The 16,875-nt window shown below is 43.5% G+C and overlaps 1 protein-coding gene and 1 long non-coding RNA gene across 2 annotated transcripts in view; both read left to right on the top strand.

The window, feature by feature from the left end:
- Nucleotides 1-474: 474 nt before the first annotated feature.
- LOC310897031 lies at nucleotides 475-7,926 on the top strand. Its single transcript, XR_014582003.1, has 3 exons — nucleotides 475-1,394; nucleotides 4,225-4,278; nucleotides 6,563-7,926. It is a non-coding gene; the product is annotated as an uncharacterized lncRNA (long non-coding RNA).
- Nucleotides 7,927-15,016: 7,090 nt separating this feature from the next.
- The window catches only part of CD109 (CD109 molecule), an 85,155-nt gene continuing 83,296 nt past the window's right edge, over nucleotides 15,017-16,875 (top strand). Inside the window, exons 1-2 of the mRNA XM_083831473.1 lie at nucleotides 15,017-15,449; nucleotides 15,865-16,025. Of these exons, the coding sequence (XP_083687599.1) occupies nucleotides 15,391-15,449; nucleotides 15,865-16,025 (220 nt within the window). The 5' untranslated portion in view covers nucleotides 15,017-15,390. The remainder of the gene's footprint in view (nucleotides 15,450-15,864; nucleotides 16,026-16,875) is intronic.

A 16,875-nucleotide genomic window follows, 5' to 3' on the forward strand; every position in this document is an offset into this window, starting at 1 on the left:
ACTAGGGCAGGCCCGAGGTTGGGGCTGGTTTCTCCGTAACCGCAAAGCGCTCCTCCGCCTGAAGGGCATTAAAATAATAATTTGTAGTGTCTGGAGAGCGGGCGCTGTTCATCTGCAGAGTTCCTAGAGGGAAGCCTGGAAACGCAGCAATATAAATACATGAATAAGCATCACAGCATACATAATAAAGTGAATAAGCACCACAGCATACATAATAAAGCTCTTCCCATCTAAATTACACAACATACACAATAAAGCTTTCTCCCTCTGAAACACTGGTTTCCAACCTCTTTGGCCTACATCAGTGAAAGCTAACAAGAGTTTCGCAGTTTTACAGCCTGCTCCATCGCACACCACCTCTGCTCAGCCGTGCCCGTGCCAGGGCCGAGTGCTGAGTCACTTGGACGGTCCTGGCGGCCACCCGCTAAAGCCTTTGGCTGTGCTGGATGCCTGTGTCAGCGCGGAGATGGGTAAATAGCCGCCTGGAACATTTTGCACGGTGGGAAATGGAATAATGTACAAGATTCCTGGCAGCGTATTCAGCTGTATCTGCACTAGGTAGACGCACTGAACTTGCAAGTGTCAATTGAATGACTGTGGCTGCGTGCTGGTCGTACAGTATCGCATCTATGCAAACGTGAAGAAAACCAGAATTTCTGTTTCAGTTCTGGGGTTTAGCTTAAGAGTGTCTGTCGTATGTGAGTCAACCTTGCTTAGAAGTTGCTTTTACAACCCCAGTTACAGAAGGAAAACCCAACGACTTTATTCTGACAAAACACTGGTCATATTTTGCAACACTTTATGAAAAGTGAAGATTTATTTTACGGTACTTGAAGGCTTTGTGGTGTTTCACATGTGCTGCAGACACCCTTCCTGGTCTTCCCATGTGTACCACCAGCGCGCTGACACTCAGCACAGGCGGAAGGACGTCTGAGGGGCTGCAGGCCACAAGTGCCGTGCTGCATCGTGGGGTCATGGCGCTGACAGTTTCCATCTACAAGTTGAACCCCAAGCTCTTTCTAGACTCCCCGCATCATAACAGAGGGCAAACACAGGACTTCAGGGTCTGGAACAATCAACAAAGCTTTTTTTAAGCTTCCTCTTTTTTACCTCTCTTACTTATTTCTTTTCACCAAGGCAAGGTGTATCTTAAATCTACCTGCACCCTTGGTATGAGATAATACCAAAAAACCCTGCAGTAGCAAGGAACGTGGATTTCTCTGCCCTGCTGCCTCCTTCTCACGTCTTGCTGACTCACTGGCGAATCTTCCTCGCTTCACGACACTGCGCCACGAGCGGCTTGACTGCAAGGCTGCAGCCACACAGTCAAAAAAATGACACCCATAAATACCAATTTGGGGGTGTGTGAGGAGCACTGCCCTTTGTCACAGCAGGTAAGAGCATCACTCCTTATTCCCTGGAGGATGACTTTATGAATACCTGTACATAAACGTGTGGTTTGCTTGTGCCCAGCCTACCGGGCAATGCTGCTTGTTGCTTGCATTCTGCTCTGCCAGGGCCTGCATCACACTTGTGATGCAGCCCTGATGCGAAGGTTTTGTGGTATTTTCTGACTTTATTTCTTTTTATTTGCGGAAAGGATTGCTATTTGTATTTAACCACTTGTGCCCTGTTTCCCTGGGATGCTGGATGCTGCTGTGCCCTGCGCCAGGCTGAGGAGATGGGAGACAGCAGCCCTCAGCACCTGCTTCCCTTTCTGTCTGGTCCCATAGTGTGAGGAAGGAGAAAAACAAAGGTTTTCACTTCGTTTGCTGAATCCCACCCTGACGTTTCACGTAATTAAGCTAAAAAGACACGCTGCAGCCTATCTCATATCGAGCAGCAGATGGCTCTCTTTTCTCTGAAGTGTGGCTGGGGAAAGAAACTCAGCCTTGTTCCCTCCTGTGCCATGGCTCCTTAGGGCCAGTGCTCACACTCATTCAGCAGTGCAGACATGCTAGAGCTGTACTAACGTAGGGAGTGGGCAGTTTTGTTTTATTTCTTGTTTTAAACAATTTAACACCATCTGTAGTAAATACTGTACTTGTGGGTTGCTTGGAAGATGAAGATGGGAAAAAGACCTGGGAAAATACATCAGTGGTGCTAACCTAAGTCACATTTCCTGACAGAGCAAGATAATGTCTGTCTATTCTGTGAGGTTACAGGAAATAATTAAGAAGTTGTCTGTTTCTGGGTTTATGCATCTTTCATTGATCTTTTGTTATTAATATTGCAATATACCCCTATTTACTTATTTAAATAATCTGACTTCTGAAGTCATTTTTCAAGACAAGTAGAAGAAAGGAGCAGAGAAATACAGTTTGTACTCACAATATAATAATCAACAGGTTATTCTTAAGTAACTGGAAGTGACATAAGCAGAATTTGGTCTCCATTCATGCAGACTAAAAATTGAAATACCTACTTTTAAAATTGTCTAAATCTCCTTATACTCAGTACTGTGTAAAACATTATTATGTTCCAAATACCTAATGAGGATATTTATGTTTTAGCCAGAGAATTTACAAATGAAAGAATATTAAGGTATCAGACCACTTGGAAAAAAAAAAAAAAGAGTAGAGATGCATATGCATCCAGGCAAAACTTTTTGTAGGTTTCCCACAAGAGAGAAGGTTACAGTCAGTCAAAAAGGAAAAAAATTAGGATGCCTTGAGCTGTGCAGTCCTTCTACTATAAAGCTGAATACAAAATCATTACTAAATCATGCATAAGATGATGCTGACCGAATCAGAATTGTTTTATGTGATTCTGGCAGTACAATGTGTTTTCATCTGTCTGGAAGGATTCTGTCTGCTGCAAATGCTCCCTGTCACCATGGCTGTTCTTGCCTGGGGGTTTCTGTTGGGAGGAGAGATGTTCATCTTGCCCACTCTTCTTGTCATTTGCTAGCAGAGGCAGTCCATGCAGTTTAATTCTGGGCATTGGCCATGGCTGCAGAAAGCTCGGGACTTTCCATAAGTCATCAGCATTGCTTTCCGTTGGAAGAAAGGATGCACATATTGCATCCTCTGCTAAGTACTCCTCTGGGTTGTGGGGCAGCGCAGGACTAGATTCAGAGAAGTGACTTCTGCTCTGCATAGCTTGAATTTTAGTGTTGTCAGTTAAGCACAGGTAGGAAGCATAGGCAATCTGCCTGTTGAGACTTGGAGGTGTTACTTAGAGGTAACACTTAGAGGTATTCTTCCCAGCAGAAATATGAGTAGCAGTGATGGACGTTTCCTATTAAACAGCTGGCTTGTGTTCAGGACACTCACCTGTATGTGGAAACGAGGATTCATAGTTCTCCTCCCTCAGTGGCATTTAGTTCTAGCTCTGAGGTGAATGCTGGACCTCAGGCAAGATCATGCACTGGGGCTTTGTGGAGTCTTCTTTCTTTTTAACTGCAGTTGTTCCCTCATATATAGAAGCCATGAATGCCCTTAGGGAGAAAATCAGGTTCCCTTTAAGCTCTGCCCCTCTGCCCTGTGGACATGTTCTGTGTTTGCTGGGTTAGAAGCTTTACATGCTTGGCAGTGGATATAAGGAATACTCAGGTATATGTGGGAGCTCACTAAGAATAACAATTCTTCTGTCAGTGAGCTTATAAAATCATAAGAAAATTTATAGTATGCCAGACCAATGTCTATTTCCCTCAGTATTCCTCTCTCTCTTACATCGCTCAATAGTGAATGCTGGGGGAAGGACATGTACAGAGCAAATATAGGGTGATACATCTTCTGGGAAGTTTCTGCATGCTTGAATACACCGGCTGGTGACTTCCTGAGCTGGAAGTGGTACCTCTGTATGCAACAGCCCTTGACAGATTTGTCTTTCACGAGTTTACACTATCCTTTTTTGAACCCATGCATGTGTCCCATAGCAAGGAGTTCCACAGCTGAACTGTGCTACAGAAAGGGGTATGCCTGTATGGTCTTGGACTCAGCATGCCCAGAGGGCAAATCTTACTCTCTGAATCCTTTGTGGAGGCTTCTCTCTCCTTATGTGCCTGCCTAGTCATAGAAATGTTGGGTTTTAAAGCATTTTACCAGTGGAGAGTCAAGTGATGAAATACTAGGGATTTACAGATTTGAAGGTGCATTTTATAATTTACAGAGGTGCACATAAATGTTGGACTTATGCTTTGAGCTGTGTGGCTCTGTTTTGTGAAACCATGCTTTTGTACTTGCCTGATGCCAGGCTGAAATGTTCTTTTTTTTTTTTCAGGTTACCACCCCATGACATGGCACATTATAATACTGCAGTATTGATGCTGTCCAGGTCTGTGACAAAACAAAATTAATCAGAATTATCCTGACATGAAATGAATGATGGGGATAAAAGATATTGTTGTCTCATGTTATCTCAGTACAGTTTCGTCATGTTCTTGGTGGGAAAGCTTGCTGGGAACTTGATTGGTAGCCAGATTTGCCAAAGCCAGCAAGTGCTCAAGAGCATGCTGCAGCTACCACATACATGTTTTCTAACTCTTTCTTTGAACATGGACTCTGTAATGAAAGCCAACGATAAGAGTATTTCCAGTGAAGAAGAAACTCAGCTTAATCTAAGACGTGTTGGTTTGTAATACGAACTTGCATGGTCTGAATTTTGGGGTAGACCTGTGTGGTGCCAGGAGTTGGACTCAATGATCCTTGTGGGTCCCTTCCAACTCAGGATGTTCTATGATTCTAGGATACCGTGATTCAACCGTAATTCATAAAATACTCCCTCAGATCTGTAAATCTGTAATTAATCAGTGAGAAATCCTGAAAAATATATTTATCTTGTCCATAACTAAGTAGATCATTTTTGCAGAGATCTCAGAAAGCTGGTTGGAGCCTGTCACACAGGACGGGGGGACGTGCTTTTTTATGCCCTAGGAACACAGTATGCCAGATAAAGGAGAGCCTGTGAATTAGGTATTTAATAACTGATAGTCTCTTGCATAACAGTGGATCTAGGAAACTTGAAAATGTGTGTAATAGTGCAGGATCTCTGAGACTGGCTGGCTTTGCTAGTTTTTACTGGCAGTTGTCTAAGGAGGACAGAAGTAAGTCTGAAGGTCCTCAGAAGATGTTTTGTATCTAGCAGTGCCTGGCAAGAAGAAACAAACAATTTGCAACAATAAAGACACTTCTCTGATGTTGATTTGAAAAACGTTGAGTTTTGAAAGAGTAGACACGATGACTTTTTCCTAAAGAAATATATTACAATGTAGCTCAAAATTATGCCTGTAATTTGTCATACTGTGCTCCAAAATGAAGCCTAAATTCATGGTAATTATAATATTTTAATAAAAGTATCAGCCTTTTTTTTCTTGGCAAATATTTACACCTGGGGGATGTACATAATGTAAATAAAATGCACATAAAAACTTTGCCTAAAATGCAATAGGACTATTCAAAAAATAATAAAAAAATAAAAGTAAAAGGGAAAGAAAGAAAAGGTGGTGGCTCCCATTCAATTAACTGCCAAAAAGCTGAGCAGCAGTGGTCACAGGGCCCGGGCCTGCGGGGTCTCTGGGGGTCTCAGGGGTCTCAGTCATAAAGCCCTTGTCCTTTCTGCCCTGCCAACTGTCTCTGTGGCAGTCTTTCATAACCTCTGTATGTCTTTTAAATACCTACAAGTATTTCTTCTTCTAATTCCTGTGGGACATCAAGCCTCAATGGCCAGACTTTTTTAAGGTTGATGCTAAGTTTATCAATACTTTCTTTGTGACCCACATCAGGGAGTAAGCCCTGGCTTGACTTGGCGTCATCACATCTGCGTTGCTCGGGATCACCCACGGGACAGGCCGGGTGTGTACAATGTTGAATTTCGGTTGGTTTGATCACACAACCCTTATACCTGCTCACTCTGGGCTCTTTCTAGTGTGCAACACACACTGTGTCCCAGCAGATGGGTCATCTGTCCCATGCAACACCACAGGTGGCCGTGCCACGGCTCTACTCAGCCCCTACTCAGAGGTCTGCTTTGCACCATGCATTTGCATTCTCAGTTTTTTAGTTTTAGTTTTACATTTTAGGAAGCGTAGAGCTGTATTTAAGGCTCTCCCCTGGGAGCTGCCCCTCAGAAGGGGCTTATTGCATCCTGGGAGCACGTCGCTGTCAGGAAGAGCTGGAGATCACCCCATGAAGCCTGACAAAGGCATACTCCTGCTAGGGGATTAACTGCTTGCGGTTAGTCAATCTACCGTGGGCATGCTCGATGTAAATTTCTGCCATACTTTACTGAGAGAGCCAAAGTGGTGATATCATGGTATGTAGATGGACTCTGTTTCCTCACCACTAATTCTCATGTTGATTCTATTATGCACTGCAGAAAAGCTGTTTGTTCTGCTGTCAACGTGTCTGCTTACTACACAAGGGGAAACAAAGGCAATAATAATTACTGTAGTCATGCAAATAGCAACCTGGTTATTATTTGCATGATTTTAATTAAGATGAAAATATATGAGCATTGCAGTTAAGCATAGTTAAAAGTGCAGCTGAAAAATTGTAATAACTGTAGACGTAGTAAAGAATACAACTCCAATCTCTTGAGCTCTGTATCATCTCGCCAGCAGGTTTGGTCACCTCCCTGTGGATAAAGACCCGAGTAACCTTGCCTGCTCTTATCGCTCACCCTGCCTTGAGCAGCAGTTGGATCCAGGGACATCCCAAGCTGCCTTCCACCCTGAGTCTTCTCTGTGACCCCCTTCAGGAAGAAAAAACATCATGGCAGTAGATGTTTTAACTATGGGTGGCTTGGTTTGTTAGAAATATCTGAAGTAAACTACTGCTAAGGAACAAAACGAGGAGGAAAGAAGAATCTCCCTGAACTGCTGTTAGTGGTGAGAAAAATCACAGGCTGAATCTTTAGCCTGAAGGCATGGCCAGGAGGCCTTAGAAAGCTGCCCAATATAGTATACATTTCAGATGTATTACAGCAATTTCCAAGTGTTCCCGTTGCTGCAGTAAGATTTGGAAAGATGTAGCTCTCGGGTCCACACCCTCGTCATTTAAATAAACATGCCTGCCGCTTTGGGTGGTTGGCAATTGAACAAACAGTTGCTTTTTGAACAGCGTGAATGAATTTCCTATGGTGGCATTTCTGCAGGGCTAAGTTTATTTAGTTGTTGGCTTATTTGGTGACCTGAAACACGAAACCTTTGCTTAAGTCCTTAATCACCCAGATTGGACTCCCAGCCCTCCCTCCTTTCCCAGAGGCAGTATGCAGTGAGTTAGTCCTCAGGGAGAGGCAACCGGTATTTACCTTTGTCTAAACTAAACAACGTTTTATGCAAGTTTTATAAACGGTTGGAGTGTAGTTTTTGAAAAATTATTTTTTAATCGCTCCTGTCTATAGGAGCCGTTTTGGCCAGTACAGAAACTGGTTCTGTAAGAGACAACTCCTGTAACGTGAAGTTTTGGGATTGTCAAATGGATGCCATCTAAAACAGACTGCCCTTCTAAGAGGTTTTACCTACGCGCGTATTGTCTACCTACCTCTAGTCCAAATAACTATTGCTTCTTGATGCCACGGTGGAGTTGGTTAGAAAATGAGGGATATTTTTTTCTCCTCAAAAAGAGGTTGCCATTTGATTAAAAGAAAAAAAAAAAAAGACAAACACAGTTGCAGTTTTAGCTTTTGACCAATTTCCAATGAGAAAGTTTGTTTTTAATTTTTAGAAAAAAAAATAAAAAAGGCTGTGTGCAAGAGATCATGTGATCATGTCCTATAAAACTTTTCATTTTAACAACTACTTCTAATTCTGTCCTTTTTTTTTTCTTTTTTTGTTTTTTTCTGCTGTTGACCTTTTCTGGAAATGCTGAGATGGAGGAAACCAGGACTGAAATAGTATAGTCTCCACCGATGTTAGGTGCTTTTCTTTCCCTCTTGTCAATTCTATTTAATTTCTTTAGGAGCAAACCTCAGCTCTATCCTTTCTGGGATAGAAACGTTCTTGTTTCTGTGTATGGTTTTGGCCTCTTGGCTTAAGAGCAACCTCACGGATTTTTTGTTATACTTCTCGGAGATCACGTAGCCCAATCTTCTGTTTATGGTGGAATACAGAGTTTCAATGAGTTACACCTCCGCTTAGCCTAATTACTTGGTTTAAATTTTCAGAAAGGCATTCAGGTTTGATGGGAAGACATAAAAAGAAGCAGAAGCCACCACTTTCCTTGGTGGTGTGCCGAGGGAGCAAATCCACCTCTGTTGATAGCACGAGCCTCATTTCTAACTTGCATTTGATTGACTTTAACTTCTGAACAGTACTTCTTTTTACACTTTTCTCCCATAGAGAATACCTGATATATTTTATTCCCATTAAAGTGTCATGAAGGCCCCTTTCAGTCTTCTTTCTGATGAGTTAAAATATGCATCTCTTTAGTTGGGTGGTTTAGGGCATTGCCTCCACACCTTGAATTAGTTTTGTGTTAAATGTGGGGAATGAGGTTCGTCTACACTATGAGTTGCTTTGAGGTCAGTCTGCTTTTAAGGAGAAGCTGCCTCCACCTACAAGAATATGCAGTGGTCTATAAAACAAGCTGCTGTACTAACACCCCTTCTTTTTTCTGGGTGTATGAATGTAGTAAATAGCTAATACAGAAAGACACGTTCGTTAAAAATGTCAGTTTTTCTGTACTTAATTAAAAGTCAAGTTATAATATATGAATGGATGCATTCCAGAAAGCAGTGATATACTACTCTATGACATTGTGGAAACACTGGTTTTAGAAATTCCTTTTTTAAGAGCTCTAATTTAAATTTACAATTTAATTGTAGGCTATAGTTTAGGATAATTGAATCCTCAGGGAGTTATTTCCTTCTTTAAAGTGAATCAGTGTTAATGTACACTAAATTGCTTAATAAAAAATGAATTTTTCTTGGCCATTTCAGCAATATGTAGCATAAAGAGAGTGGGGGTGACACAGACCTTTTAAAAAAACTCAAAAAGCAAAGGGAATAAGGGTGGCTAAGACAAAATGATTAATGCAGCTTGGTAAATGTGATTTCATTGCATACAATTGTAAAAAATATTGCCCTAGGAAAATAGAGTTTTGTGGATAGCCTGGCATCATTTGTAAAAGTTTGTAATTTCTTTCACTTTCATTGAAACAGCATGTTTGTGCAGGTTTTTGCATGTCCCTACTGTAGGGTTGAACAGAGAAAAATGAAGGTGTAACTACTACCTTGCAATAAAAAGGCGTTGTGTGAACCTGCTTCCTAAAACCTGTTCTGCTTATGCATATCTGGTAAGGTACAGCACATCAGTCAGAGGTAAGGGGCTAAATGCAGCAAACAGTGCAAGAAAACTCAGTTCTTTGTATCAGAATTACAGAGATCTGTGTGCTGGGGAGAATACAATTCTGGATGAGTCCTGACCCTGCTGAGGGGGATGATTTCAGTGCCATTGATTTCTGTGATGCCAAGAGTCTACTTTGGGGAGACCTGCAAAGGAAATCTGAAAATTCAGCCGCAAATAGAAACCTGTTACAGATTCCACAGCTCCTTGCACCATGGAGGTCCTTCAGCACGTCAGGAGCAAGAAGATAGGCTCATTTAGCTGTAGTCCATTGTCATTCACCAACATTCACCAGCTGCTAAGAACTCTTGTTCTGGGAAAAACAGGGGACAAGGTCCTCATTTTCCTTCCATTATGATCCTTATGCACTACTCAGTCAGTTCAAAAGGGCTGTAAGGGCAGGGAGCTGGTAAGTGAGGATTATCTTTGCTGTAAGGAAACTCCTGCGTGTTGTGAAACAGTCCAGTGGAGAGACCGTTCATTCCTGCACTGGATCCATGGCTAAAAAAAGCATGCATCTAGAAATTAATCTTGTTCTGGCTGCCAGGATGGCTCAGGGGAATGGCAGTGAGCAGACTGATGCTTAGAATAGCTCTCAGCTTTCTCCAACTTTTTTTTTTTTTCTTTTTCCCCTGGAGATTCAAATGTTCTCTAGGTAAAGTCTAGAGAAGGAATAGAGGAAAGCATCATAAAAGCATTCTGTCCCACTGCTAGCTCCATGCTAGTGCCAGGCTCACCTTAAACAAGCAAACTATAGTCTATTTCGTGTGTGAACAGTTTTGACATGATTCTCAGAGTTTTTGTTTTAAGGGGAGACATATCCCAAAAGTGGCTTATTATTAAAACTTAACAATTATTATTTGAATTTTGTAGAACTCAAAATTTTCCAAGTGCTGTTACATTTTTTTTTCAGGCACCCAGAACCTTCTGTATTTTCCAAGGTTTATTAAAACCCAGCACAAGTAATTCAGATAGTGCGGTCTAACGTACCCCAGTAGAAGCTGTACTGTCCTGCAGATTTAAAATGTTCCCTGTTAATAGTTGCTGTGTAGCAAATTCCTTTTGGTATTTTGGTACTCAGCAATTTGGCTTGGAGAAGTTTAACTTTGAAGAAAATGCTGGAAGGAAGATTAAGCTTTTGTTTTTCAAGAGTAGCTGCTACTTTGCTTCAGTGACAGGTCTTGCAGCAAACAGTCGATACTCATTGGTAGATTTGCTCATCAGACTTCCACATTTTCCATTGCGTAATTTTATCATTCCTTCTTTAATTCCCCATCTTTCTGTATCTCATTTCTAAAAGTGAACCTCTCAAAACCTCATGAAGTCTTAGCCCTCATACCATTATACATTTGATGCATTTCCTAGAAGATAGTGCTTTAGTTTTTTGGGGTATTTCAAAGCACACATTGAATATGATGTAATAATACGATGTTTACAGATTTGATCACATTTTTGATGGGTATGATTAAAATGTATACAAGCATCTTAATAACAAAAATATCATGAAAATATAAACATAATTCTAAGATAATAGGATCTTTTTATGCTACATTAACAACGAAGAAACTTCTCTTCTATTTGGACATTATCTCTGCTTGCTTGTTCTCATACCAACCTTTGAAAAACAGAAACAAAATCTGGTATCTTCAAACAGGCCCTGATCCAAAGGTTATAAAAATTAATATCTATATTAACTTACATATTTATATTATATAATATTTATATAATATAGGTTTGATTCATTGAATTCTCAGTTAGGACACTTATAGTTATGTATTCTGGAGATAACGATGTATTTCAACTACTTGTCTTGACTCCCTTTTTAGACATTCAATAGAAGTTGGTACTTGTAGGATGGTACTCACTTGGTTACTTTAGAAGGCCACTTTTAAATGTCTCTCATTAAAATGTAGGTATCATAACGGGTCACATAAACGTGGTCTGAAGAGCGCCTACTTCTCTCCATTGTCTATTCATTGAATTTAGATAACAAGTTGTAGACAATAGAGTCCACATTTGACCAGGTGAATCCTACCTTCTATGCCTGGAGTAACAGTTCAAGTTGGAAGTGAATTTGCAAATGACAGTATTTATCAAGAGAGATGTCTTCAGGTACTAGGAATAAAGATATTAATTGCAGTGCAGACCAGTTTTTCATGAAACTCCACCCTGATAGCTCTGGGCAAGTTTCAGTGCACGGCACGCCCTTCGTCAGCGTAGCATAAAACATTTTGACACATTCCATCATCAGAGCCTGCATCAGAAGTGTTATTACTGAGCACTTCTGTGAGAGCTTTATATCCTATGCTCCTGTCAGTACTTTCCAGCAAATGCAAATTCTTCAGGCTTACATCTAAGCAAGGAATGTGCCCTCCTAATACCATGGAATGATCTTCCACCTACCTATTCGTGGTATTCATTATAATTTTTGCTCACTTGCTGTGAGTGATAAAACAGATTTTTGCATCCTTCCTAGTTCCATGAGTCACTGTTTCTTTTAGGACCTCATCCAAAGCCTACTGAGAGTAATTAAAAGATTTATCCATCACCTAACTGAGCTCTGTTGCAGACCTTCAGTTCAGTGATGCATAAGGTTAAGCTTTTGAAAAGATAAAATATTGTGCTGGAAGAGACGATAGTGATCTTCTAGTTCAAATTTCCACATAACATAGCTCTTCAGATTTCCTTGAATTTGTCTCATTTCATGGAAACATGCTTTGTTTGCACCAAAATGCTTGCTGAATCCAACTGTATGTCTGACCAGCCAAATTCACTGGCTAATGCTAAAACCAGGATGGGGCATTGACCATTCAAGCCCTTGCTGCTGTAATTCCCCAGTATTTTAAGTACTGTAGTGGTTAGGTTTTTGCATTTACCAAACAGTACTATTTGCTTCATGTGATATTGGAGAAAAGCAGACCTCGCTGCGCATGTGTTAATTTCCAGCCTGTCTGCACACAATTTGTAGTGTTTGGTAGGTTCTGCGATCCTTCTTATTTACCAAGGCAGAAGCTGCTTTCCAGACCCATTCAGGAATTATTGCAGGTTGCTGTACTTAAATAAACACATTTTTATTTAGCATATTCTTAGGCCACAACTCAGAGGTGTGATTTCAGCTTATACTGATACATATATTCAAGTTAGATTTAAACTAAATAGCACAGGAGCAGACAACAGCATAATTGTTAGCTGCCTGAGAATGTAGCCAGTGCTGTAGATGAGTTTTGCAGACTTATAAGCTCTGTTTGTCAGAGAACATGAAAAAATAGCAAAATTAGAGGGATTAATGTTGTTAGAAGTGAAATTTTCATTACGGTGACATATCACAGATCAGTAAAACTTGAGTCCCGTAATGCTTACTTAATTCCAAAACGTGAAAATGAACAGAGAAGGATTTTTCACCTAGCTTTCCCGGTTGGCATGCCGAACACAATGACAACCTGTTTTACCCTCCCAAATTGTGTCTCCAGAGTATCCACTTCACTGGCTTGGAGCAGTTGAATATTATTAAGACCTTTCATGCTAGGTTATATGCTTTCAAAATTATTCCTAATATGCAGAAGTCTGGTCCAAAACAGATTTTCCTCACAAGGTGCTCTCAATAAGTTGCTGTGCAGTTCCTTGCTTCCAGTTCTGTGCACAAATTAGTCTCCCAGGTGTTTGTCAGAGCCAGGCATTTAAAACCTCATTTAGCCCCGAGACATTGCCAAATGGTTGCTTCCATAGTCTTGAAAATGATGTGTATTTGGGCTAAGGTATTTTGTTTAGCTGAAGACAGATATCCGAGCAATTTAATAAGAGTAAAGTAATCATTTTTGTCTGCCTGTTCTGAGCAGACTGATTTTTTTTTCAGCTGAGGATGTTTTGTACAGTACCACAGAAGCTGGTGGGGATGCAAAAGCTTTTCAAATCTAGGCATCCCTATGTTTAAATTTGACCAATTTATTGCAAACTCAAGTGCCGCCTGTTTTTGTTTGAGTTACCAGTCTGAGCTAGATCAAACTAAGTAGTGGCATGTAACTGCATAACGAGAGCCTAGTGTACACAGCCGTAAATGGAAACGAGCAGATTAACAGAGTGCAGGGGGATGGGACAGTCCTGTAATCAGTAAGGCTGTGTGATAAATTACGTTTACCTGAAGCACAAGTCAAGACCAGCTGAACACAGAGTTTAATACTTACTGAGCATGAACAGGATACCAGCTCAGCCCGGTGCTCTATAAGTATACTTATTTTCCAATTACTCCGGAGTCATTGTTATTTTTTCTGCAGTTGTCAGTGAGAGAGTGTGTGCAGAGGAAGCCTGAGATACGTGTTGTAATTATAGCATACACTCTCTATAGGGCTGAACGTGGCTTAAAATTTCCTTATTTTATCTTGTATCTGCTCACACTCCACAGTTTCCTATTTACCCATCTACATACTGTGCTGATAGCTATCGGTGGGGTTGCGTGGCTTGACTCCACCACAGGGAACTCCAGGTAGGATTAGGATGGGAATTAAGGGGTATGTCCAGGTAAGTCAGACCTTCAGAAATCTCCAAGTAGTGGGATGGTCCAGCATTTACTTAACCTCTCTGAGTGCCTGGAAATACCTTTAAGAAATGGAGCTTGACTGTTGTTGCGGGATGGCATCAAACACTTAATTTCTGTTTATCCATATCTTATCGGAGTTAAATTTATTCAGCACAGATGAAGTTGTAAGATTAATAATCCTTTTCTTCTCTTACTTCCTGCTGTAGTATTTCTTTATTAATATTTTAGTAGAATAAGAGATCAAATACATTTGCAAAGAGTATATTTAAATAACTAGCCCTTGGGGAAAAAAAATGTGGCTCCACAATACTGTTGCACAACTGGGCAAAATCTGTGTCATTTGCAAGCGTTTTCATTAATGGACTTTCAGGCCACATCCATACTAATGAATCAAACAGTGCCAGCAAATGTTCTTGGGACTGGAAGTTCATTGTCTCAGCCTCAAGCTGTCCTTGGCATGGCTGTGCTCTGGCCAGCCAGTGCTCTCTTGCAAAATTCCTCGTACTGCTGTGGAGTAGCACGGTCCACGGGCCGTCCTTGGAAGGAAGTTTCCATGTGGCCACCCTCTTTTGGAGACTGAGAGAACTACCCAGCATTGGCAGGTGTGGCGGAGTGACGGCTGGTCTTGGTGTCAGAGACTGGCAACGTGCGTGCTGTCAGTGGCTTGACCACCCCAGGCTGCGGTGTTCGGGATGCAGAGCTACTTGTAAGCACTTTTTCCCCTATCTCCACGAAAGGCAGAGTCGGGAAGAGTTCCTCTTCCCTGCCTGTTTCTCAGGAGCAGTGAGTTAAGGACTGACAAACAACAAGAGCAAACATCTCCCAAACTCTGCCTCGGCATGCACCTTTCCCAGGCGTGGAGCTGCCAAGGCCGACCTCCCCGGCACCAGCCATGCTTGCGGTGCCGCCACCCCTCCGGGGCCTACAGAGGCGGCACCCGTGGAAGCGAACAAAACCAAATGTGAGCGATGAGGGAAGACTGCATGGCTGCCCGAGAGATTGTTAGAGGATGGTGTTTAGGCGTGTTCATGGTGTTTGCTGTTCACGTGTCATTTTCGTAAGAACAAAACATCAAGAGAGGTTTCTATCTGGGACTACAGGTGCGGTGCGTGTGACACGGGGAGTGCCAGGCGGCGCTTCTGACGGCTTCTTCTGAATTTCTAAACGCGAAAGGCTCCAGATGAATCATTAGACGTGTCTAGCCCACACAGCTACCGTAACATCCCACGGCAGCTGAGGCTCACCCGAGCTTCTTCTGCGCCCGACAGCGGGTTAAGACCCGGCTTTACTTTGCAGCCACCGGGCACAGCACCCCACCGCCCGCCCAGCCCGGGCTCCCCCTTGCCCTGCGCCCCCCGAGCCCCGGTCCCGGCCCCGGGGAGCCGCCGCCGCTCGGGCGGGGGCTGCAGGCGGGGCCGAGCCCTCCGGTGCCGGCCTCGGGACCGCCCCTGCGGCCACTCCTGCGGCTGCCGCCGCCGCCGCCGGGCCGTGAGTCAGGCCGGGGCCGGGCGGCCTCTCCCCGCCCTCCGCGCCCGGCCAGGCGCCTCCCGGGCAGCGCGGACGGAGCGACATGGCGCGGAGCCGCCTCGTCCTCCTCATCTTCCTCCTCTGCAGCTATGCCGAGGCCGGGTACGTGGGGCCGGGGGGGCAGGCAGGGAGCTGGCCGGCGGTGGGGCGCTGCCCCGCGGGCTGCCTGAGCGCGGAGCCCCCGGGGGTGCCCGGGGGGCATCGCTCCCGTCCGCGGCTCGGGAGGGAGGAGGGCTGGAGCACGAACCGCGCCTCGTTCCTTGCGCTCGGGGTTTTGTTGGGGGTTGCACCGCGCTCCCTGCCCTTTCTCCCTCTGCCCGTTTGGTTTGTCCAAACCAAATGCATTGGAACGGGTTGCCCAGGGAGGTGGTGGAGTCACCGTCCCTGGGGGTGTTCAAGGAAAGGTTGGACGCGGTGCTTGGGGACATGGTTCAGTGGGTGACATCGGTGGAAGGGGGATGTCTGGACCAGATGATCTTGGAGGTCCTTTCCAACCTTAATGATTCTGTGATTCCAGACCCACGTTCCTGGTGATGGTCCCCTGGAACATCAGGCCCGGAGCAAGCATGACCATCGGGGTGGCTCTGCTGCCGGGCAGCCCGCCGCAGGTCACCGTGAGGGGAGAGGTGACCAGAGACAACAAGACCATCCTGAGCAGGGAAATGGTCTTTGAGAAAGGTAGGGTAACGGCGTGGATTTAGAGCTGTCCTCTTCCACTTCTTCCACAAAGTATCGCGGCTCCTAAATGGTACTAAAATGCAAACTTTTATGTTACCGAGTGGGGTGCAGTAATGGGAAAGCAGTCGTGTGCGCTGCTGGCTGTGTGTGCAGGTGGATAATGAGAGGTTTGTGTGGGTGTCCTAACTCACTGTAAACTCTAAAAATAGTCAGATGTTGGTGAAGTGTTGTGGGATTTCTGAGGTGCCCAAAGGCACTCTGGTCAGTTTCATCAGACCACCGAAGAAGATGGTGAAGAAGCCGCCTGTCTCACCGAAAGGCTTATTGTTAAGGTGCAAGCTGGGAGCACGTGAGAGGATGGTAAGTGTGGAACAAACAACTTGATAGAGCATCTGGGCACAGCTGCTGCTCGTGCCCTAAGCAAAGGAGAACCCGAATTCAAGAAGAAAGTGGGAGTCACCTTCAAATACTGTCACTTGGAAGCTTCTTGTGTTTGTGGAAGGCTCAAGAGCTGAATTGTGGGTCAGCTTGGGGGACTGAAGCTAAGTAAACCCTAGAGCAACCTGATTTAGTTTATGCCCCTGTGGCAGTGTTAGAGGACATTGTGGCAGGTCTGAGTAGTTGGAGAACTGAGATATCCTGGTCACTGCTGCTTTTTGTAAACTCCTGCTGTGAACAGAAGCATAAAAATGTACCCCCTGAGAACATCCCTCACGGGAAATAAAATCTTTTGTCTGGATAAGCCAGCTTTCAAAGTGCTCTTAGTATGAAGCAATATAAATGACACCCATTTTATTTGCCAAAAGTGGAGTTGGGACAGTATGAGGTCCTAGAAAAATCTACACTGCTA

The sequence above is a fragment of the Anser anser genome (assembly GCF_964211835.1).
Source record: "Anser anser genome assembly, chromosome: 3".
NCBI lineage: Eukaryota > Metazoa > Chordata > Aves > Anseriformes > Anatidae > Anser > Anser anser.